We start from the raw sequence: 24,488 nt of genomic DNA on the forward strand, positions 1-24,488 counted from the left end.
AATGTACTTGTAGGGTTTTCTTATGTATATCACGTGAGAAATGCCAGAGGGGAACACTTTGCACTGGTGGGCCCGCCCTGATTGATGATCACGTGATATTAGTACATGCACTGTAGAAAAAGCTGCTAATCCAGTTACCAGAGCAACGGGTTGCCATTGACAATGAGATCATGATGTGTCGTCAATTACAACATGACAACTTGATCGAATTAGTGGATCATGTGATCACTGAAAGGAGCCAATCAGAAGCCTTGTTGCTGTTTCCATATTATCAGGTTAGAGACTATATCATCATAGGCAGTGTTGAGACAGTTACTTTTAAAAGTAACTAGTTACATATTATACATTATTTACAACTGAACTATTTAGTTGCAGTTACATATTACCCATAAAATAGAGTAACTATAATAATATCAGTACTAGTAATAGCATGGGTAGCAGTGAAATTTGGGATAAATACCACGAGTGTTGCATTGAAATTTCCATTTTGAATGTAACAAGAGTGGTATTTATCCCAAATTTCACTGCTACCCATGCTATTCCCAGTTAATAATTTACAAACACTAATGGAACATTATTCATCATTTCAACCCTGATAATCCCTGTACTTTTTCTTATTTGTGTCCTTGTAATAAATGTGCTTATATAACCCCTGTAATTTTAAATAAGTAAGTTAAGTAGCTTCTTTTCTTTTTTTTTCCCCTTTCTTTTTCTGTAAGTAAAGCTTTTGTTTTCTGTTTTGTAAGTAGTTAAGTAATTAATTGTAATTACTCTTATGGCTGGCAGCACAGGTTGCTACCAGACCATCAGCATACACCCTTTTCCTTTTTGTATATCCTTCCTTGTGTCACTTCGCCCTTGTATATGCTGTAAAGTCTAATAATAATAATAATAGTTAATACCATACTCGCTGTATATATACATGCTGTGCATAAGCGTTGCTGTGTATGCAATTTTGTCAGTATGTACTAAACACGCATCAACACTAATTGACACTACATTGTTAACATAAATTCTAGTCAATGAAAGTAGGGATATAACACTTCTAATTGTTTTACGGTGATTTAATATCATGGACTACTCCAACTTGTTTCAGTACTTTTTATTGATGTGCTATGGTCCCTACTCTAGTTGAAAATTCCAAATTTTTTCATGTACTTGTTTGTTAACTTTTTTTGTAATAATTTTATTATGACTGGTGAACCCACACATACCGCATCTGAAATGGCACCACGCACCCCAGCTATATCAATTAACGTCTGAAAAGTGAACTATCCATTACGCTTCATTGTCAGCTATGTTCAACCCGTTACACAGCATTTTGAATCAAGAACTGTTCGAAAAGCACCTCTACAATCCACGCATACCAAAAGAAAGAAATAGTGCCGCGTGCCCCAATTATATTAATGATTGTCTGAAGTGAATTATCCATTACTCTTCGCTGTCGGATATGTTCAACCCGTTACACAGCAGTACGAATCAAAAACTGTTTGAAAAGTACCTCTGCAATCAAAATAGCCACTATGAAAAATACGGACGTTTTCCATTACGAAGGGAAGCCGTCACGTGCTACCGCCAAATCGACACCTTTTGCTGTCAGAAAAGATGAATGGAACACAAAGGAGGACACCGGTAAGTCCATGAAGAATGCATTGTACGTACTGCGGTATGCCAAAAGGCACCTGTCGGGCCGAAGTGACGTTGAACAGTGAAAAATCAAGCCCGTAGCCTTAGCCGTAATCGAGTTATGCTTGTCTGAAGGCATCAGTCAGTCAGTTACTTACTCAGTCAGTAGAAAATTCCATTGAATAATTTTTTTTAAATTCCGTAGCAACTTGTTGAAAGCGTTTCGGGTCAATCTGAAAGCTTGTTTTGGCTTAGTTTTACCTAACCAATACTGCCTCATCGTCATCAGGGAAAATTGAGGCTGGTTTTTGGGTGATATTATTTTGTGGGCCACGCCTACTCCTTTGTGGTCCCTACTATAGTTACTATCGTACTGTATGATATGGACTAGTACTATTCCGTAAAGGTGATTTTTGTCTCATAAGATGTCTCTAGGATGGTTTTCAAAGGCGGAATTTTTGGCAGCACACACAATTTTCACCTGGATCCCTACTTAACTGGTACTACTGTACCATTTGATAGGAGAACTTTTACATAGGAGTGTGCAAAATTACTCCTATATATAGGGGAGTGAGAACCTAAATAGAGTCACCTTGTACATAACCATACCTATCAAATTAAATGTGCTACTATACACTTTTCCACCTTCCACATGCTGTGGAGCAATACCAGGATGCTATGAACTTACTGTGAGAAAAATTAAAGTTGAGATACAAAAAGTGTGTAACAAAAAGGAAAATGGAAAAAAAGTTTTGTCACTGGCTGGATTCAAACCCACACCCTATACAGTAGTAACCACAACAACTTCAGGGAGGTGCTTTACCAGCTGAACTGTTTATCATGTGGTTAGCAATTTGGGTTTGGATACTGTGAAAGACAGCCGTATGGTTGATACAACACAGGGGGGGGGGTGCAACTGCACAACCCCAAATAATAAGCACAATACATTGTAAATTGAAGACATACAATTGTTTAAATGTTCGGTCCAGCCGCTAGTCATACATAACCATAAAAACTTTAGTGATACAAGGCTTCATCTAGGGTAGAGCATTCAAATATTTCATCTAGGGTAGAGCATTCAAATATTTCATTCGGTAAATTGTTCCAATCAATAATGGTGTGAGGAAAGAAGCTTTTCTGATAATAGTTGGATGACATTAAAGGTGGTATTAATCGTTGATGGTGTGATAATCGTGTACAGTGAGACAAGGAGTGATGTGAGTAATGATCTGCGATACTTATGTCAGGTGGATCTTGTTGTAAAAATTTATACAAAATAATTAATCTGCTAAACTTTCTGCGTTCATGTAGGGTAGACCACTGGAGATCATTTATCATTTCAGATACACTACTTGTTAGTCTGTAATCTTGTTTGACCCACCTAGCTGCTCACCTTTGTACCACTATCAATTTCTGTAGGTATTGTTGGTGAGGATCCCATACGACATTTAGCATATTCCAGTATCGGTCTCACTGATGTGGTGTATGCAGCAACTTTAACAGTTGGTTCACGCTGGTATAATGTTCATTTCACAAAATTTAATGTCTTGCTTGTCTTATTGATTACTTCTTGAATGTGTTTAGACCAGGACATGGAGTTATGTAATAGCACACCTATAGGCATTTATGTTGTTACTCTGGCTGTAAGAGTGTATTATTGGTCGAATAGGAAGCCAAGGATGGTGATAAAGGTCGAGTACAGTTTAAAGTAACACATTTGGCAAGGTTCAATATCATTTGCCATTGTTTAGTCCATTCTACTAAAGTGTTCAAGTCTTGTAAATGATTGTGATCTTAATAACTCTGTATAGAACACAGTCACCAGCTAATAAACAGATAGATGAAGTTATTCTGGTACATACATCTAAACCAAAACAGCCAAGTTGTAAAAAAAAGAGTGCGGCCCTCAAAAAGGCCAGCATGAAAAAAAGATGTGAAATCCAAGGTGGCAGCCAAGAAATGGCTGTGATGGTATAGGTTAATGGCAAAAATTTTAATTATGACAATTCAGGTGAATTTTAATTACAATGATTCGGCACCAAATTCACCTGAATTGTCATAATTAAAATTTTTACCATTAACCTATCATCACAGCCATTTCTTGGCCGCCACCTTGAATTTCACATCTTTTTTTCACCTTGGCTTTTCTGAGGGCCGCACTCTTTTTTTTACAGCTTGGCTGTTTTGGATTAGATTTCATTTCTTTTAGTATTGCAAGCCACAAAGCCAGCCATAAACTGGCTTTGGTGCTTACTTTTAACTTGTTTTTTTTTTCTTTTCTGCAGGAATTGTGGAACAAAGGAAGAGATTTTGTGTACAGCTTTTTGTCTGATGAAAAATATTTGTATATTTAACAATGAATGATAATCACATACTGTAGGTCTTCTTATACATAACTGAACTGTAGCTAAAACCCTCATTGCTTGTTTCTAGCTGAACTCTCTACATTGTGATTTGTTTTCGACACATACAGGATGATTTATTTGTAGCTGATCCCTATAGGGTAACTTGTATCTAGCTGATATCTCTACAGGGTGACTTGTTTGTAGCTGATCTCTCTACAGGATGACTTGTTTCTAGCTGAACTCTGTACAGGGTGATTTGTTCGTAGCTGAACTCTCTACAGGGTAATGTGTTTGCAGCTGAACTCTCTACATGGTGGTTTCTTTTCAGCAAAACTTTCTACAAGGTGACTTTTTCTAGCTGATCTCTCTACAGGGTGATTAGTTTGTAGCTGAACTCTCTACAGAGTGACTTGTTTCTAGCTGATCTCTCTACAGAGTGACTTCTTCTAACTGATCTCTCTACAGGGTGAATTGTTTGGAGCTGAACTCTCTACAGGGTGATTTGTTTGCAGTTGAACTCTCTACAGGGTGATTTGTTTGCAACTGATCTCTCCACAGGTTGATCTGTTTGTAGCTGAACATTCTACAATTTGATTTGTTTGCAGCTGAACTCTCTACATGGTGGTTTCTTTGTAGCAGAACTCTCTACAAGATAACTTCTTCTAGCTGATCTCTCTACAGGGTGACTTGTTTGGAGCTGAACTATCTGCAGGGTGATTTGTTTGGAGCTGAAGTCTCTACAGAGTGATTTGCAGCTGAGCTCTTTACAGAATGGTTTCTTTGTAGCTGAACTCTCTACAAGGTGACTTCTTCTAGCTGATCTCTCTACAGAGTAGCTGAATGCTTTGCACAGTGATCTGTTCGTAGATGAACTCTATACAGGGTGATTTGTTTGTAGCTGAACTCTCTACAAGGTGACTTCTTCTAGATGATCTCTCTACAGGGTGACTTGTTTCTAGCTTATCTCTCTACAACATGACTTGTTTGTAGCTGAACTCTCTACAAATTGATTTGTTTGCAGCTGAACTCTCTACATGATGGTTTCTTTGTAACTGAACTCTCTACAAGGTAATTTCTTCTAGCTGATCTCTGGATGACTTGTTTCTAGCTGAACTCTCTATAGGGTTATCTGTTTGTAATTGAACTCTCTACAGGGTGATTTGTTTGTAGCTGAACTCTCTACAAAATGATTTGTTTCTAGCTGATCTCTCTATAGGGTAACTTGTTTGTAGCTGAATTCTGTACAGGATGGTTTCTTTGTAGCTGATCTCTCTACAGGGTGACTTGTTCCTAGCTGATCTCTCTAGAGGGTGACTTGTTTCTAGCAACTCTCTACAGGTGATTTGTTTGCTGCTGAACTCTCTACGTGGTGGTTTCTTTGTAGCTGAACTCTCTACAGAGTGACTTACTTGTAGCTGAACATTGTATAAAGTAACTTGTTTGTAGCTGATCTCTATAGGTTAGCTAACTTGTGTATACAGGTGAACTCTCTACTGGGTAGTTTCTTTGTAGCTGAACTCTCTACTCAGTGACTTGTTTGTAGCTGAATTCTCTACAGAGTGACTTGTTGTAGCTGAACTCCCTACAAAATAACTTGTAGTGTATATAATATTCTATAATGGAGTAAATTAAAAACGTATGGCTGAATGCTCTATCAGGGTGACTGTTGTATTAGAGTATTTCGATCTCGCATTTGCTACACGTACTTGGCTTTCAAATCATAACTCAGTGGTTTGTAATCCCATTCTTCTGTACTACTGCAAGGATTTTCTATGATGATTATTTCAGCTGCACACCAATTTTCAAGCTCATTGCTTTAAGCGGTATGCCAGGTAGGTGTGAAAACTAATAGTTTTTTATTCATAAAATCAATCGCGTAATTAGGACACAAGTTGAGATTTGTGTCATATCTCAGGGCTCAAAATAATGTTCGACAATCAGCCAATTTTGGGTCAATATTGTGCAATGACTTTTATTGTTGTCCTGTCAAAACATTTAAATGTACTGGTACCCAGTGTGAAGCTTTCAGTACTAAAGGTGTAGTCATGCCAAAAGTAACATAAATTAATGTAACACACTGTTTCTAGTCCAGTACAATAGTCTTAGCACTTCATGCATCCCACAAGTCAAAGGTAACACTGGTAACATGGTTTTAAATACATTTTGCACATTCATGTATAGCTGACAAGTACGAGTAGGCTGGTGTTCAAATATCAACGTTTTGGCTTGAGGTAAAGCTTGTGGCCACAAACCATAAACAAACAGCTTAATTAAATATTGTTGCCTTTGTAAGGCTGCTCTCCAGCAGTAGTGTACCATTCTTGTACTGGCAATTTGACTGTACACTCAAAAACATTACCAGGAGCCCTGTATCTCGATGGCCTTTAGCTCGATTCTTTTCAAACCACAAGGAGGCACTCCTACGATAGTTACCCCATCTACATAGTAGTTTTCAGCTCATTCCTTCAAGGGGTTTACCCTGTGGGCGTGACAGACCTTCGACCTTATTTTACGCGAATAATCAGTCATAACTCCGTGAATGTTCATCGGATTTCTACCAAACTTGGTACTGAAATCCGCTATAATAAGCCCTTTAACTGTGCCAAATTTCAGCTCGATTGGAGCACGCATTCTTGTTTTATTGCAGATTTTGCAAAGTGTGCGAAAGAAAGAAGTAGAAGAAAAAAACAAAGAAAAAAAACCCTAACTTTGGTCGCTCGTATCTCAGAAATGGCTGGAGCGATTTTCTTCAATTTTGGAATGTAGACTCCCCTACCTAGCGGGCAATTCTGTAGCAAATTTGGTTTCAATCAGACAAGGGATCACAGAGCTACAAAGGTGTGAAAATCGCGTTTTCTTCCTTCCTGTTAATATACTCACAGTGTGGCGCACCGGCTTCTTGGGTCGCATGACACACTACCATGTGTCTTGATCATTAATGTACAATAAAAATATCAGTGGACCTAAAACTGTTCCTTGCGGAGCTCCAGATAAAATTTTCAAATTCGTAGATGTCTCTCCTTCCACAACAACCTTCTGGATTCTATTAATAAGCCATGTTTGTATCCATAAATGAATAATTGAGTGTATGCCATAATGTTCTAACTTTAATAATAGTTTCTTGTGAGCTACAGTGTCAAAAGCTTTGGAGAAGTCTAACATTATTAAATCAACTTGATAGTGTTGGTCCATTGCTCTAAGTATTTCACTACGAGGAGTATCAACTGTGTCTGGCAGGAAAGACAAGACATGAAGCCATGCTGTATTGGGTTAATAATATTATATGTGCTCAGATGATCTAGGATGTGGTGACAAGTGATGTGTTGGTTTTACAACACACTGGGGTTAAAGATATTGGCCTATAGTTTGCAGGGATACTTCTATCACCTTTCTTATACACAGGGACAATATTGGCGGTAAGCCAATCATTTGGTAGTATACCTGTTTGATAAGATTGTGTATAGATTACTTGTAGAACTGGTGCTATATAAGCAACTTTAGGATATGTGTAGGAATGTTATCTGGTCCTGCACATTTACCAGGCTTCAATTCTTGTTATATAAATTTCACCTCACAATATGTTGATTTCCTGAATTTACAATTGTGCAGTTACCAGCTAACTGTCTTTCTAGTCTAAAATGAAAGTTAAACTACAGCTTTTCCTTCACTGGCTTTGTAGCAAGGCAGCCTAGTGATAATGTCTCCATACAGTATCTTCTGGCTCTTGTTGGTCATTGTTTATGCCTTTTAGCTATGTAATGGATTGAAATGTAGACATGTGGGATAGCTATAATCCCAGGAATCTTCGTATAAAGGCCAAATCTTGGTTTGTTGCCTATGGCTGCTTTATAGAGGATATTGAGTTAGGCAGCCACCTCTCTATAAAGGCCAAATATTTCTGGCCCAAAGGTGACCACTTTAGACAGGTTCCACTGTAATTCCATTTTGAATTTTATTAGCTGCAAAATTCTCTGAGTTTACCTGCCCTTGGGATGTAAATTACCCATGGGGAGGTAAATTATCTCAAATTCATGGGTAATATAACTTCGGAATGAAATCACCTATTAACTTCAAATAAAAACTAGTTACCTATGCGTAATCCTCATGGAAACCCGGTGGATTGAAAGAAGAATTTAATAAACATGTGCTCAGAACAAAATTAAACAGTGAACCAATAAAATAGAATACAGGCTCCTCTTAGTACAAAGTTAGTGATTGTAGAGCAGTGGTTACATTAGCCTTAATGCTAACTGACGTGTCACCAATAATACTCAATACCCTTTTGCTCCCTCTGTTACAAAGTACCTATCACTTTGCCTTTAAGAATACATACGATCTGTCATGTTATTACATGCATAACATTGTAACAGTGTTTCATGATCTGTGGTCACAAATTTCTGTCATTACAATAGTGATGGGTGATATTGGTATATTTTTATTAATTTACGATATTGTCATGAACAATTATCACGATTATTGTAACTTGTGATTAAAACACTACACACATCACGATTTGTCAAAATTAGCTATTGCTCTGGCTATCACAATAATCGCCGATTTTGATTATCACTAGTTAGTGAGAGGTACATGATGGATTATCGCCAATAAAATAATCACTATTATCACGATGATTGAATAATAGCTCATCCCTACATTACAACAATTTGTGTCTCTGATACAAGCTCAGCAAACACCCCAAGGTGTTTGTCATGACCGTACAATAGAGTGAACATATTTTGTGATGTCATCTCCTGTTCCTTTATGTACTCTCTATGGTAATCCAACCCCCTGGGTAAGCCTTGGAGACCTACCCATATTGAGCAAAGTATTTCTTAGAGAGAGAACAACTTGACTGGGTAACCATAAGATGATCAAGATCACTAACAATAAAATACTCTAATAGAGCAGTCAACAACTCTACACACATCAATTTTAGACCATTAAGCATATTTCATTGTAAAATTGAGTGTACAGTAATACCAGCTCTTGGCATCCTACCTTGACCCCACCTTGTAACTAGTGCTGGGCGGTATTGAAAAATAGCAAATGGTATACCTTCCATAAAAAGTATCACAGTATTACTAAATATCACGGTATTACTAAATATCACAGTATTACTAAATATCACGGTATTAATAAATATCACGGTATTACTAAATATCACGGTATTAATAAATATCACGGTATTACTAAATATCACGGTATTACTAAATATCACGGTATTACTAAATATCACGGTATTACTAAATATCACGGTATTACTAAATATCACGGTATTACTAAATATCACGGTATTACTAAATATCACGGTATTACTAAATATCACTGTATTACTAAATATCACGGTATTACTAAATATCACTGTATTACTAAATATCACGGTATTACTAAATATCACGGTATTACTAAATATCACGGTATTACTAAATATCACTGTATTACTAAATATCACGGTATTACTAAATATCACTGTATTACTAAATATCACGGTATTACTAAATATCACTGTATTACTAAATATCACGGTATTACTAAATATCACTGTATTACTAAATATCACTGTATTACTAAATATCACTGTATTACTAAATATCACGGTATTACTAAATATCACGGTATTACTAAATATCACTGTATTACTAAATATCACGGTATTACTAAATATCACGGTATTACTAAATATCACGGTATTACTAAATATCACGGTATTACTAAATATCACGGTATTACTAAATATCACGGTATTACTAAATATCACGGTATTACTAAATATCATGGTATTACTAAATATCACGGTATTACTAAATATTACGGTATTAATGTTAAAGCCATTGATATTAAAGTTACTGCCACAATTGCACCAAATATCCATGGTAGCTCAGCAAACCTCAGGTACAAATTACCACATTTACATAGTTTGGTTAGCTGACTACATCAACACCTACCTACAAACATTGTCACATGTCTAGACAGTTACCTTCTAAATATGGGATGAAACAAGCCCACAGGGAGGCCATAGTGCCCAGACGGTATGGCGGTATTAAAAAAAAACAGGCGGTATCAAAACCAGTATGACTTAAATATCACAGATTACTAACAATACTGGTATATCGCCTAGCTCTACTTGTAACCACAAGTTGATCACGTGGTGCTATAACTATGAAACATTATGTGTATATCCATAGTAAATGTAGTTAATATAGCAACATGTTATTGTTGACAGAATGGCAGTCTGGAGGATATGATCAGCAGTCGTTATGGTAACCAACCACAGCCAATGGAAGAGCAGTACATAATCCGATTGTTTCTCAGTGTCAGCAAAGCCATACAAGTGATGCACACCATGACAGACCCCATAGCTCATAGGGATATTACAGTAAGTGAGATCATGTGATCACTTTATGTGTGTGTGTGTATGTGAGTCTGCTTTATACTGTGGTACAACTGACCCCAAAGCTACTCTTGCCAATCCTTGGTTGGCCTTTACATTGTGTTGCAATGTAAATCCACTCAGTTATAGAATTCTTTGCCAGCTGACATTAAAGACCTTATCTGCTACCAAAATGTCATTTTGTAATGTGAATATGTGTGTAGTGTTTTAGGTTGTCAACTAAACTGTTTAGAAGGGTTCTCCCTAAAATGAACACAGAATACTGCCATTTAAAACCATCATTGAAATACCTTATGTGTCAAGAGTCATATTTACGATATTGTCGTACTGCGTCTATCATCACATCTTATGTTGAAAACAAGAAAATACAGACAACCGGATTTTGAATTGATAAAAATTGCTACAACCCAATTTTTGTTAGCCTGACCATAGTCGCAAGGCTAGAGACCAAACCAAGCAGCATACAGCCACCATTTCACTCTACAATAACAACCTCACTGGTGGCATGTACCTTTCCTGGTTCTGATCTTCTGTACTTTGCCTGTGATTGTTTAACAAGTACACATCTACCACAGTGCACACAATAATAGTTGGACATCGGACAATTTCCAGATATTTACATGGATTCCGGCCAGTTGCTCACATGATTGGAAAAGATATCCACTCAATCAGCAAAGGCTCCAGTAAGCAAGCAAAGTGTTTCTAGTTTGACCAGTGACAGCGAGCCTTCAACAAAGAAATGTGCAATCACAGTTGAAACGGTATAGGGTTCATGAGAACGATAAGACACTTTGAACGGCCTCATGATTAAAGTATGAAAAGGGAAGAGATGGAACAGTATCATCTTTGAAATGTGAGCATATGCAGCAGGGACAGAGTCCTTTAGGGGTGAAGGGAAGGACAAGTTTCTCCTCTCATATGTCAAGCCCCACAGTCCAATATCTTCATCTTCAGTGGCCAGATGGATAGTTACCCTGCTCAAATTAGCTGGGATAGACACTGACACATTTAAGTCACATTCAGTGAGAAGTGCTTCAGCTACTGCAGCAGCATCAGCCGGAATTACAACAAATCAAATAATGGGTGCTGCTCATTGGAGATCTGAATCTGTTTTTGAGAGGTTTTATTACAAACCAGCCAACAGTAACTCTGTGGGACAAGCAGTGCTGTCCTCATCCTCAACAGATTCTCTACAAACATCACGTTGATATGTGATCCGAGCATTCTGAAATGTAATTACCTGAATGGCTCAGATCACAGAGTGATTGCCAGCTATTCTGGATTACATGAGGAATGTGAGGTGAACATATCAACGTCCCACCCATCCCTTACTCGTCAATATGTTTAACCTATCTTGTTTAGGGAGCAGAGCCTCCCAGTTTTGATATACACAGTGAGCAGAGTCTCCCTACCTCTATATTGCTCCAATCAGCAATGATACATATTATAGCCATAAAAAGGCTGATTGGTGTGAACATGTGGCAGTACTTATGTGGCAGTCATAGTAACGTCACTTCCTGTTTTTATTATTGATCCTACGAAAACTTGCTGAAATCCGGAAACTAGGCCAAACACGTTGATATGTTCACCTCACATTCCTCGTGTAATCCAGAATAGCTGGCAATCACTCTGTGATCTGAACCATTCAGGTATCACCTTCAATCTTGTCCTGAGAGGTTGTGGATCTCAGCGATACGATGTGTTGGTCCTGTTGATCCAATGACCAGACAAGCTGAGGAGGTGGAGAGCTTGTAATGCAGAGTTAAATAGTCTCACTGCTGTGAGTGTACCATGTTTAGACAAGGTCAGTGGTTTGAAGTCTGGACTTCACCATAACAAAAGATGTACTACTGCTCCTACAAATGAACACAACCACTCCATAACGTGTGAGTCTGGCATCAGCAAATACTTATGTGGACACCGGGATATTCTTAACCATTGTTTCTGGTCCAGTGGCTCATCCCAGTCTTTGTTGCCATAATAACTGCATAAATATCTTAGCTGTAATGGTCACTGGAGACAAGCCTATGAATTCCTATATGTGAGCTGTCACCAATTTGTGTGGGTTGCCATAACAGTTCTTGAGGAGTGTTAATAATTGTCACTCATTAAAGAAAATCCACCGACTACTTGTGCAGATTCATCATGGAGTAATGAACTTAAATAGTTCAGCTTCTGAACTCTCTCCCTCTCCGCTTCTGAACTCCAATAATGGCAGATAGTGTGTACCACAACACCAAGAAAGATGGCCATTCCAGTACGTTACCAGGTAAATCAAGCCATGGTAACCACACAGTAGTATTGGTCATATGTGACCTGCTTAGTGAAAACCTGCCGTTTTCGCAAATTTCTATTTTGCCATTAAACTGTATTGAAATACACTGGGTAGAAATACACAAGCTACATGAAAAATTTTACACACGTTTTAATTACGTTGTACACACTGAAATTAAGTTCAAATCAATAAAACCTATATACCAATAGATTCGCTTGTTCATGGAGAGTAAGAAAATCTTTGTTTCGTGTTTGCACAGCAAAGAATACATGAGTTATGGGTACTTTTTTACAATGCGGTGAAAACAGTCGTCATTTCTTAGTAGAAATGGCCTTCTTCCTTGTCAACATGGAGGAATACAGGGAAAGCTCTATACCTTGATTGATTTGCTAGTTTATTGTGCACAGATTGAGCCAAGTCCCATCTTCGTAGCTTGTTTCAATTGTAAGTTATGATTGATTATCTAAGTGCCCGTAATTTATTTCCCATATTGTTGCTGTACAAATCGAGTTTATCACTGTTCCAACTGTCAACTCCAAGACCATTCATCATAAAAGGCTGAAACTTTGGCTGTCCAGTCTTTGTTACTATAGATTACAGAGTTGCAATAAAATGGAATTCGAGGAATGTGCAAAAAAACAGCCAGTTTTTGCTCAGACAGTCACATATGTGTGTCGTGTAGTACAGCAAGTGGTATGGGAGGAAGGACACTAATAGGTACTCTGCATGGTGTCTGCTGACTTTATCACCATAGAACCCACAATGACATTGAAATCTGCTAAGAAAAACTTAACTGAAACCACAAGGATCCAGCCTCCCTCTGACACATCACACCAGGCAGTGTCAGTTGGAGGTAGTGAGCTCTTGCTATGTCAGTAGTGTGGATGAGGAAAAGTGGAGACACATTTGAAGGAGTTTACTCTTCATAGATATCTCAGATTGAAGATTGAAGTACTTCTGATTATAACACTTCTGTTTCTTCATTGATGATGGTTGATATTTGCTTGTCCAGGTCAGCCATTCTTTCTATCTAACTGTGAAAGGAGCTTAGCAAGTGTGTCCAGACATTACACAAGATGTTGTGCCAGGCCATGAATGCTATAACATATTTATTACATGGTGAGTGAGAAGATGAAGTAAGGATTCCCTCTTGAGAAAACAGTTAGTATAAACCCCATGAAGTTCTCCTATACTCCATTGGAGTGTAGTGGCATGTTCTGTGTTTGAGGATCAGAAAGACATAAAGAAAACCTACTTGTGAGAACAATAGCAATACAGTACTTAATAGTTTGCGGCCCGAGGGTGCGGGCATATATATATCAGGCAAATCCCATGGTATAAGTAATATGTACCACTCTGGTATGCTCACCTAATAAGTGAAGGAAGACAAACCTGCATTGCTTTTATCATACAGTACAGTAGTACTGTATATTAGGGATCATGGAGATTTGTGTTTTCCTAGCCAAAAAAATTCACCCAAAAACCAGCTTTACAACTCCATCTTGGCACCTTGGCAGTATTGGTTAGGTGTAACCAAGCCCAAAAATGCCTTCAGTAGGATCCTAAAGGCTTCCAATAAATTGTTACGGAATTTAAAAAAAAATTTATTCAATTTTTTACTGACTAACTGCCTGCCTGCCTGCCTGCCTGCCTGCCTGCCTGCCTGCCTGCCTGCCTGCCTGCCTGCCTGCCTGCCTGCCTGCCTGCCTGCCTGCCTGCCTGCCTGCCTGCCTGCCTGCCTGCCTGCCTGCCTGCCTGCCTGCCTGCCTGCCTGCCTGCCTGCCTGCCTGCCTGCCTGCCTGCCTGCCTGCCTGCCTGCCTGCCTGCCTGCCTGCCTGCCTGCCTGCCTGCCTGCCTGCCTGCCTGCCTGCCTGCCTGCCTGCCTGCCTGCCTGCCTGCCTTCAGGCAAACATAACTTGATAACATCTAAGGCTATGGGCTTGATTTTTTCACTGTTAGACGTCGCTTTGTCCCGAGACATACCTTTTGGCATACCGCAGTACATACAATGCACGCATCATGGACTTACCTTTGTCCTCCTTTGTGTCCCATTTCTTTTTGCTGGCAGCCCAACGTGTCAATTCGCTGTAGTGCAAAGCATGACTTCCCTACAGTACATTTGTAAATGGGATTTGTCTGTATTTTCCGTGGTGCACATGATTTTACTGTACACAAAATAATCACGTGTTTCTGCTATCTTGAATGGCTTCGTAACAAAACAAATTCGTGACTCATAACACTTTTAAGGTTTTTGTTCAGAAGCAAAAACATGTCAATGTTTAAGTTTTATTCGACTTCATGCTGATGTAAGCTCCCCTGCTTTTGAAAAAAGACATCCTGACAGCACAGATGTGCCTGGTATTGACAAGTACTTCAGTGTTGATATGATGAGTAGTATGTAGTGCTTCTCTTGATCTCTCCACCATCTCAAAGGGTCATCATGCCTTGGAAGGATAGTTTCCTCTTCCCTGGAGAGATGCATCCGCAGCTCCTTGACTGCATTGTGATTCCTTGACTGCATTGTGATTCCTTGACTGCATTGTGATTATGATTGTGATTGTAATAATTTAAAGGCAGCAAAATGCTGATTACACCCAATGAAAAAAAGATAGATATAAAAATGGTTGGGAGATATTTACAGATAACTAGCAGTGTGTGCATTTATTACAAAGTGATTCCTTGACTTTAGATTCCCACAAGTCATATTTGTCACTGGTACTAAAGTGTTCAGCATTGGTAAATGTAGTAGGTTCTTCTTCAGTCACCGCAGACTCCACTTCATGTTGTCTTTGAACTGACAGTGATGACATCTCCTGCACAAGCTGCTGCATGCCTTGTTGAACAGCTGTTCGGTCCCTGAAAGCAATCTTCTTCAACTGTGGATCAAGCAGAATGGCAGCAGCTAAGTTGTGATTACTTTCCATTGCACCAACTCTATGAAGAAGTTGTGTCTGTGACCCCTTTACCAATGGCATATCACAATGGGCAACAAAATGCATCAGCGACTTAGCTAACGGAATTAGAGCAGACACTGAAAAGCAATTCTCAGTGGTAGTTTCTCTAGTTGCAGCTTCAAAGGGCTGCAGTACAGTGACAGCATTCATCAGTTGCTGTAGTTCATCAGTAGTAATACACATGGCATTACTGCCTGATGTTGCTCCACCATCCTTTCGAGCATATAAAAGGTGGAATTCCACCTTGTGTCAACCTCCTGGATCATTTTATTAACCAATTTCTCTTTGGACTTCTGTTAATTTTTCTGCACCATTGACACTACGATGAAAAAAGGTTACAATATCTTTACACTTCTTAATCAAAAGCAAAAGTTGAATCAATTTTGATGGCTTCCTCAAGGTTTGGAGTGTGGGCAAAGCAGTGCATATGTATCCACCCAGTGATTCTTATAACTGCAACCATGTTCGATGCATTATCTATATAATAATTCTCTAACTCTTTTCCTGCACTGCCCCTTCGTTCTTAGTCGGATTCCAATTGGATCGATCCTAATTGGTACCATTCCAATCTAAAATATGAGGCGAATCTATTGATCCAGGATTGGTGATGATTCGTTAAACCACCGTAGCTACCCGAGGAAGACACGAATCTGTCCAAAACTTTCTGGAGACCCTTATCATGTTACCAGCCTTCCCATCCCATCTTACACTAGATGTTTCTCTCCCCCTGTGGACGACAAAACAAGAAACGGAAAATCGAGGCCGTAATTTTTTTAAAAACAAAAGCTCCTCCCTGGTTTTTCCCCCTATTAGCTACAAACTCACTAGACCAACTACCCATCCAAATCAGTGTGTCATGAGGTAGTTTTCATGTCTATAATTACATGCTAACCTTGGTTGCGAGATACTTATCACTGTCGATGACCATTATAAGTTTACTATACGCGTATACAGCGTTCCGGTATACACGCATTGCCAATAGAAATCAGATGAAATCATGGTTCAACTATCTAAAAGCTTACAATGAAATAGGATCAATCACTTTTTCATGATTTATCCAATCACATCAGTAAATTTGATCATGTGATCTGGTGTATATGCTATCATCCGGCAAACACAGCCACCAGTATAAAAGGAGAGTTTCGTAGTGGGTGTGGCCAGTCTACGACTACTTGACAGAGACTACACAAGAAAGACTCACCGGGAATACTCACTCTATACCCTGCTACGTTCATTACAAGGATAGACGTCCTGAGGCCTATACCGCTGTGCGCTAGACGAACCATAGCTACTGCAACACAAAGACAAGCAGGTCAGGGACACCTAAAACGAAGGATTACTAGCACACCACTGCAAGGGAGAAGGAAACAGTCAATAAAGGAGAGTTTCGTAGTGGGTGTGGCAAGTCTATGAGTGATGATTATTTCTATCAGGCTACTTGACAGAGACCACACAAGGAAGACCCTCCGGAAATACACACTCTGCACCCTGCTGTGCTGTCCACTACAAGGATAGACGTCCTGAGGCCTATCCCGCTGTGCTCTAGATGAAGTATAGCTACTGCGACAAGAAGACAAGCAGGTCAGGGACTATAGACAGACCTACAACGGAGGATTACTAGCAACACCACTGCAAGAGAGAAGGAAACAGTCAACAAAGGATAGTTTCGTAGTGGGTGTGGCAAGTTAACGTGCCATGATCACTCCGACCAGGCTGCCTACAATGACACACTGCACCCTGCAGGATGACACCTTTGTGAGCAAGGAAGAACGGAAAATTACGTTCACCTACTCTAATAGAACATACATCTACCTTACCAGGTGACGAATCATGGGTATAAGGTCATTTAGTTGCTATTGCAGTCTTCAATGTGTAGGGAGACACAGACGCATTTTCATTTCTTGGTAACTCTACAGGGACAGCTGAAACTACTAGTCTCGCGTTGCCAGACCCTAATTCTCCGCACGGCGCTTATCGATTGGAAATTATAAGCGCCTGCTCCGAAGGGTCTGGTGACTCTACAATAGACTATCCGTGTTCAGACTTCACCAGCGGCATGGTTGGTGTTGATTGGTTGTGGGTCCACACTGAAGAGGCGTTAATGGAGACTATGTGTCGTCATCGAATTGTAAGGGCTGCTTTCAACGTAGATTTGGCGCGCAATCCAGTGAGTAACACGCTTCGAGACACGCCGTTGCAATGACCGCCAGTACAGAAGCTACCGCCACTGTTAATGAGAGTATGATAGACGATGTTGCTCATCAGATGGGGATAAACAGACTTAAGCCAAAACAGATGGAAGCTATTACAGTGTTTTTATCTGGAAGGGATGTGTTCGTAGCTTTGCCAACTGGATATGGTAAATCTATCATCTTTGCTTTGCTTCCTGCAATCTTTAATAGAATAAAAGGTAAGATCTTTGGTGTATAAATAATGGTGAAAGTGGTTATCTTGGCTAGGTTGCAATAGCAGCCTGGCTGTTTGTATAAGTCCTTTAACATCACTTGAGGTGGACCTAACAGTCAAGCTACAGAGCAGGGGGATTAATGCTGCATATGTTGGTGAGCAGCAAATAGATTGGCAGGAGACCAAGAGAGTGTTAGAGGGAAATATTGAAATAGTTTTTATTAGTCCTGAAAGCATTATTCACAATAAGGCTTTTAGGAATATGCTGCGCAGTGAAGCATACAAAGAAAGAATGGTTGCTTTAATCGTTGATGAGGCACATTGTGTAAAGACTTGGTGAGTTTACCATTTCGTTTTCTGTCATCTACATAACTGTCCTTGTAGGGGTGATAAATTCCGAACAGATTTTTCTAAACTTGGAGAGTTACGTAGCTTGATTGCGGTGAATGTTATGGCTTTGACTGCAACAGCCACATTGGATACCCTGAAGGTAGTTAAGGAACGCCTGTCTCTTCATGACCCTGCAGTTATTGGATTGTCCCCTAATGTTCCTAACATATTGTATTCAACTGCAAAGCTCCCTAAGCTGGAAGATTTCTGTCGCCGTTTGTCCACTGTATTGATGAGACATCGTGTGTCATACCCAAAGACAATTATTTTTTGTCGGAGTTACAGTGATTGTGGTGACATTTATCGTACATTAGAAATAATGATGGGGTCAAGTTTCACTGAGCCTATTGGCTATCCAAAGGGATTACATCGCTTTAGACTTGTTGACATGTTCACTAGAGCTTCCAAAAGGAAGATGAAGCAGAAAGTACTGGAATCATTCGTTTCTATGACCAGTAGATTAAGAGTGGTTATTGCGACTACAGCTTTCAGCTTGGGAATAGACTGTCCTAATATAAGAAAAGTAATTCACTATGGTACTCCAGGCACTATTGAGGAATACGTTCAAGAGACTGGCCGTGCTGGTAGAGATGGAGAACCAGCCAAAGCTTGTTTGTTTTATGGGAATCCGCCAAAAGATGTAACACCAGAGATGAGATCATACGGCACTAATGCTTCACAATGCCGCAGAAATCTTTTGTTCAAGAGGTTTTTGTTTTACAACGTAGACACCGTTGGAGAGATCTCACCAAAATGTCAGTGCTGTGACAACTGTGCAAAGAATTGTGATTGTATAGACTGTGTGCATCGTTATCAATCATAACAATTTATAGTCATACAGTAATATACTTTGAGTAAAATTTGATTGAGTAAAAAAAAAAATTACAAACAATATAATTTAATAATATTTCTTGACACTTTCAATTTTATCTTGTAGCCATTTATGAATCTTATCATCGTTAAAACCTTGCATGTGTCCTTGTGTCAGAGCAAAACTCTTGTGTGCCCTGTTTGGCTTGTTTGAGAACACATCCTTTTCCTCGAGAATTGCTAAGATCAAGTTAAAATCCTGTGTATATGGCTTGCGTTTGTGATTATCACTGTCTTTAACAGTACACGTCTCCTTTTCAAATTGTTGGCACACCTTGCTCACCACACCAACAGTCTTAGCCGCCCGCTGAATAGTATCAGTTTTATTGTTGGGTCCAAGATTACACAAAGTTCCTTTTAGTCTATTATTCAGGTGCTCCAAATATAAATCTCCTGAAATATTGCATCCCTGCCTTCCGTGCGTATTAATAAACCTTCCCCACTTCAATTGAGCTGCTAACCTGGGAGACAAGGTGTGTGTCTGATAAAGCAGTTTAACAGCCTCAATAGAGTAGTTGCGACATCCTCCACTCTTAAAGACTAACAGAAGAAACTTCCAGTATACAAAGACTTTATCCCCATCACCTTCCTTAATTGCATCACTAAATCCCAACCACAAGAGTCCCAGTGTTAAGACATCAGTTCCGTAAATGTGAACGCCATCAACTGGTACAGGTTGTTGTCTGGTTCCACGACGTCTTGATCTACCCGGCTGCTGTGTTTGAGATGGCTGTGTATTGGGCAAATCAATCTGAAGAAAGCTATCAACTATCGATGCGGCTAAACCAAAGACAGACTCATACTCGGTAGATGATAAAAGGGTTTTTGCAGCAGCCACAATGTGTGCTTCTAAAACCACTCCCAAGAAGTCTTCACAAGCATTGAGGTTGTCTTTGGGATCTGAAGGGACGTTTGTTCTGTTTATTGTGTTTTTGAGCTGGTAGAGAGTTCCTATTTCAGTCGATGACTGCTTCGAATATAGCCACTTCCATATCACCTACATAAAATTATACAAGTCTTACAAAAGTGTTCACAACTTTACCTTCACGAGCAATTGCTTGGTATGCCAATCTTCAACAGATGGAACCAATCCTTCTAATCGATCTAGTTCATCTTCGGAATGGTGCCGTACAGCTTTGGCAGTACGCTGACGGGCTACTGTCAGTTGATCACCTGTGCACGCAATCTGATGAAAGTTGTATCCTCTGTGTACTAACTCTTCTCCCTCATCAATCAAGTGTGTAGTAACTTCATACGACTTAGCAGGGACGTATTTGTGTAACTGGTCCAATATTTCAGCCATCTCGTCAACTCTGTTTTCATTCTGATCAATTATGCCAAGTGGTACCTGAACGATATGGACAATAAACACCCTGTAACAGTAAACTGGGATGAACGTACTACGGTGGATTTCATTGACATCTCGTTGCTGTATGCACTAGGTAAGTGCCACTGAACATCTCTCTTCTGGGATGAAAATTGTTCCAAACGCTGCACAAGCACCCTAGTGATTCAAGCAACATAAACATTTTTTGTAACATACAAAGACGCAAACCTTGAAACAAGTACTTTAAAGTGCTCCTTTATACCAGAAAAATCACTGTAATTTGGCAAAATGTCCTCTGGTGTCACACTAACTTGTTCCGGCTTAGAGTTAGAAAACGATGAAAAGTCAATTCGGTCTTTGGAAGCATACATGTGGACACAGTGCAAAGATTTAGTTTGGTGGTCAACTCGTTGATATCTGGGTCGAAAGTTTTTATCCACATTGTCAATGACTATTTTAAACCCAGACCAATGAGACTGGTTTCCCGGATTAAGAGTGGGAGTACAAGTGATATCGTTTGCAGGGACATCTCGAAGAGTATAGTTTGTCACCATCTGTTGATCGACACTGTTTTCCGCAGCAGTAGGATACACTTCCTCGGTTTGTCGAGGAGAGGTACAGTCTTCATCTGAAAGCCTGATTGGACTGTGCGGTGGTGGTATAAAGGAAGCCTCCAGCTCACTCATTGATGTCTCTTGTACAGTGTATGACCTATCAATTGGTGAACCCATGACTGATGATTCACTATCATCTGTGGGCACAGCATCGTCACTGCTCGATGTTGATGAGCTGCTGTTTATTGGGTTGCTATCAATCACAAAATCCTCGTCTTGGGCAGGAGATTCGAATTGATCCATGTCAATCTCATCACCAGCTATTAAAATGTCATGGTGTACTGGCTGCTCCTGAATGATAATGAATAACAAAGAGTACGATGTGTCCTTAAACACATAGTTGTTATAAGGAGCTCACACAAAAAAATTAGCAATGTGGTAAACTTAAGTTATTTAATCAAGGAAACCGACCAGTCTCACATGACCTAACCATTTTCTTCTTTTGGAAAGTAGTTCATTACCAACATTCATTCTCAAGATCCTGGTTGTGGTCGAGATTAATTCTATGCGTGAGTATTAAATTGAAGAGACAGATTTCAAACTTTCAATGAAAAACAGGAACGCTATGATTTTGTAATTTTTACATTGATTGTAGTAACAGAGTATAAAAAATATCCCGGCCACAACTGGGATCTTGAGAACAAGTGTGGGTACTCAAACCGAACCAAATAAAAAAAAAGAATGGTCTGGCCCTTAACAATACATACTTACCTCGATAAACCTCTTCAAATCTTCTGCCCAAAATAAAACATCTGCGTCATGGTCCTCTGATAGCCGATTGACAAGTGCAATTGTTCTCTTGTGAGAAAGACATACCATTAGTGGCTGCAAGCTCTTGTAAACCTATGTATGAAGTCGTTACCACAAAATTGATTAAAAGTACCTGTGTACCTGTTTGCCAGCACCATGGGCATACAACATAACTGACACTGCTCGTTGGATGAGAGCCATGTGTGGTGATCTATTCTTCAGAATAATTCCAATAATAAAGCACAAAACTGCTTTGCTAGAAGATGGCAATATTAACTGGAGCAAGCCAACCAATGTAGGTAGCCTTCGCTCAAACTCTAACCACACTGTCTCCCAGCTGAACTGCTTCACTGCTTCATTGACATCTCGTAAGAGTGAATCGGCCTTCTTACTGCAAATATCTGCCAGCTCACTGCAGACCTTTCTTCCAAAGGAATCACGGAAGCATTTAGCTGTAGTGCTTGAATTGACTAAGAGACCAGCAAGTTTCTTGTATCTTTTAAACGTCAGCTTTCTAATATAGCTCTTACGCAGAGGGTCTGTTATCTTGTAGCGACGTGGTCCAAATTGATAATCTATCACTACCTGCAGTACATAATATCAGTATCATTAATGCATTTAACAAACTATTTATCAAAATCTATTGAACTAAACTGTAACTTACAGAGAGATCAATTTGTGAACTTGATTGATGGTTAGGCTGACCAGGATTGGTGGCACTAGAAGTTTGTTGAGGTGGAATTACACTTGGTCTCTTTTGTCGCTCAAGCATTGATGGATTGCTGCTTGTAGAAGCTACAATAGGCCTCTTGTGTCCTATTGTCACTTGTGTTGATTGAGGAAGTACAGTCAAGCGGTTTAGCTTGTCCAAAACCTTCTGTGTCTTCGTTTGCAAAGCCCTCTCTAACTTATCAATCGACTTGACTTCATCAACGCAGCGATGACATAGGTACGCATCACGATTGCTAGTTTCTTGGTAGGAAGAAAATGGACGCTTGGCACATTGTAGACTCAGTCTTTCAAGTACAACCTTGTACTCGGCACAGCTGACATTGTAAAGCTTTCTTCGCTTGCTTTTGGATGTACTGTCCGTCACAAGCGACAGACAAAGGCAGCAACGCTCCATCCTTTGATTCCGGGACTGGATTGCGCGCCAAATCTACGTTGAAAGCAGCCCTTACAATTCGATGACGACACATAGTCTCCATTAACGCCTCTTCAGTGTGGACCCACAACCAATCAACACCAACCATGCCGCTGGTGAAGTCTGAACACGGATAGTCTATTGTAGAGTCACCAGACCCTTCGGAGCAGGCGCTTATAATTTCCAATCGATAAGCGCCGTGCGGAGAATTAGGGTCTGGCAACGCGAGACTATGAAACTACCAGAAGCTCTATTACTTTATATCCATTTAACTACCCTAATAGAACGCACACGACCTCTAATTGAGCAACCGCTCTTCGTATGAAGGATTCACCTGGGCTATGCTGATACCTTAATTCTGAAAGCAAATAAAATACAACTCTTCTCTATCCAAATCCACATGGTTGTGTTGACCTTGCTCAGTACAGCTGATAAACTTGAATACCCATACTCAATACTTTACTGCATACACACTTGGTCATGCAATAAGTAAACAACACAACAATACCATGACTAGGATGTAGAAATGGAGCTGCAATTCAGTTACTCAAATTGACTACATAAATATATATACCACTATTATGTGACAAATGCATATTGAATTAGAATATAGCTCATTGTGGTGATGCACCAACTATTGGTAAACTGATCTTCACACCACACTCAGACACTTTATGTTAGTTCATGCAACATCATCCAAATGAAGTAGAGTACATCCCAATTGTGGCATTTGTCTGCCGCTCAAAACTAATTATTTTATGTATGTGCGTGGTTGTACTGGGACCTGCGTGAGTACTGCACAGATGCGCAGAATTCCAGTGCACAAAGCCAACCTACATTATAAAAACTATGACATCAGTCACTCTTTGTTATTGAAGCCACCAACAATATAGCTAGATGTTAGTGCCACACACAATTGAAGAAATTATGTGTGCACATTAGTAGTTATGCATAATCATGACTTTGTTGGTATGTGATGATGTGATTACTCCTTGATCATTAGTAATATTCAAATTTAAGTGTATTCACACAATAGCACATGACAATTGTCTAAGTATCATGCGCATTTTGTTGCTGCCACCTTGTTTGTTATTCCCCACTCATCAGTGACCCTCTCACCAGCAATATGCTCTGCAGTGAACTTCACTGTAGCAAGAACCACACTTTTATAAGCTTCCACAAGTAAATGATATGGGCAGTCACCGTTAAAAATCCTTCTGTGGTCCTTGACATCCATATGTCTGTTGTGACACATACTTCATCTGTACCAAAACCTGTAGAATACGTTGTTTTATTTTACCATATTTCACAGGCAGAATCCTCATCAGTGTTCTTCTGCTTGGCATATTATAGCGAGGATCTAAGATGGTTACAAATCTAATGAAGCCTTTATCTT

General features: G+C 39.5%; 3 protein-coding genes across 3 annotated transcripts in view; 2 read left to right on the plus strand and 1 right to left on the minus strand.

Moving 5' to 3' along the window:
- Positions 1 to 24,488, plus strand: part of LOC136253339 (serine/threonine-protein kinase 16-like) — a 31,922-nt gene that overhangs the window by 322 nt on the left and 7,112 nt on the right. Inside the window, exons 2-4 of the mRNA XM_066045990.1 lie at positions 14 to 66; positions 117 to 275; positions 10,195 to 10,347. Of these exons, the coding sequence (XP_065902062.1) occupies positions 14 to 66; positions 117 to 275; positions 10,195 to 10,347 (365 nt within the window). The remainder of the gene's footprint in view (positions 1 to 13; positions 67 to 116; positions 276 to 10,194; positions 10,348 to 24,488) is intronic.
- Positions 17,513 to 21,327, plus strand: LOC136252962 (ATP-dependent DNA helicase Q1-like). The gene is made up of 3 exons (XM_066045546.1): positions 17,513 to 18,001; positions 18,051 to 18,333; positions 18,382 to 21,327. The coding sequence occupies exons 1-3, from the start codon at positions 17,791 to 17,793 to the stop codon at positions 19,208 to 19,210; spliced, it is 1,323 nt and encodes a 440-aa protein (XP_065901618.1). The 5' UTR covers positions 17,513 to 17,790; the 3' UTR covers positions 19,211 to 21,327.
- On the minus strand, positions 19,224 to 23,313 carry LOC136252961 (uncharacterized). The gene is made up of 7 exons (XM_066045545.1): positions 22,613 to 23,313; positions 22,090 to 22,533; positions 21,910 to 22,041; positions 20,813 to 21,489; positions 20,659 to 20,761; positions 20,300 to 20,605; positions 19,224 to 20,254 (listed from the first exon to the last, which is right to left on the minus strand). The coding sequence occupies exons 1-7, from the start codon at positions 23,072 to 23,074 to the stop codon at positions 19,286 to 19,288; spliced, it is 3,093 nt and encodes a 1,030-aa protein (XP_065901617.1). The 5' UTR covers positions 23,075 to 23,313; the 3' UTR covers positions 19,224 to 19,285.

This window comes from Dysidea avara, chromosome 4, assembly GCF_963678975.1.
Source record: "Dysidea avara chromosome 4, odDysAvar1.4, whole genome shotgun sequence".
NCBI classification, from domain to species: domain Eukaryota; kingdom Metazoa; phylum Porifera; class Demospongiae; order Dictyoceratida; family Dysideidae; genus Dysidea; species Dysidea avara.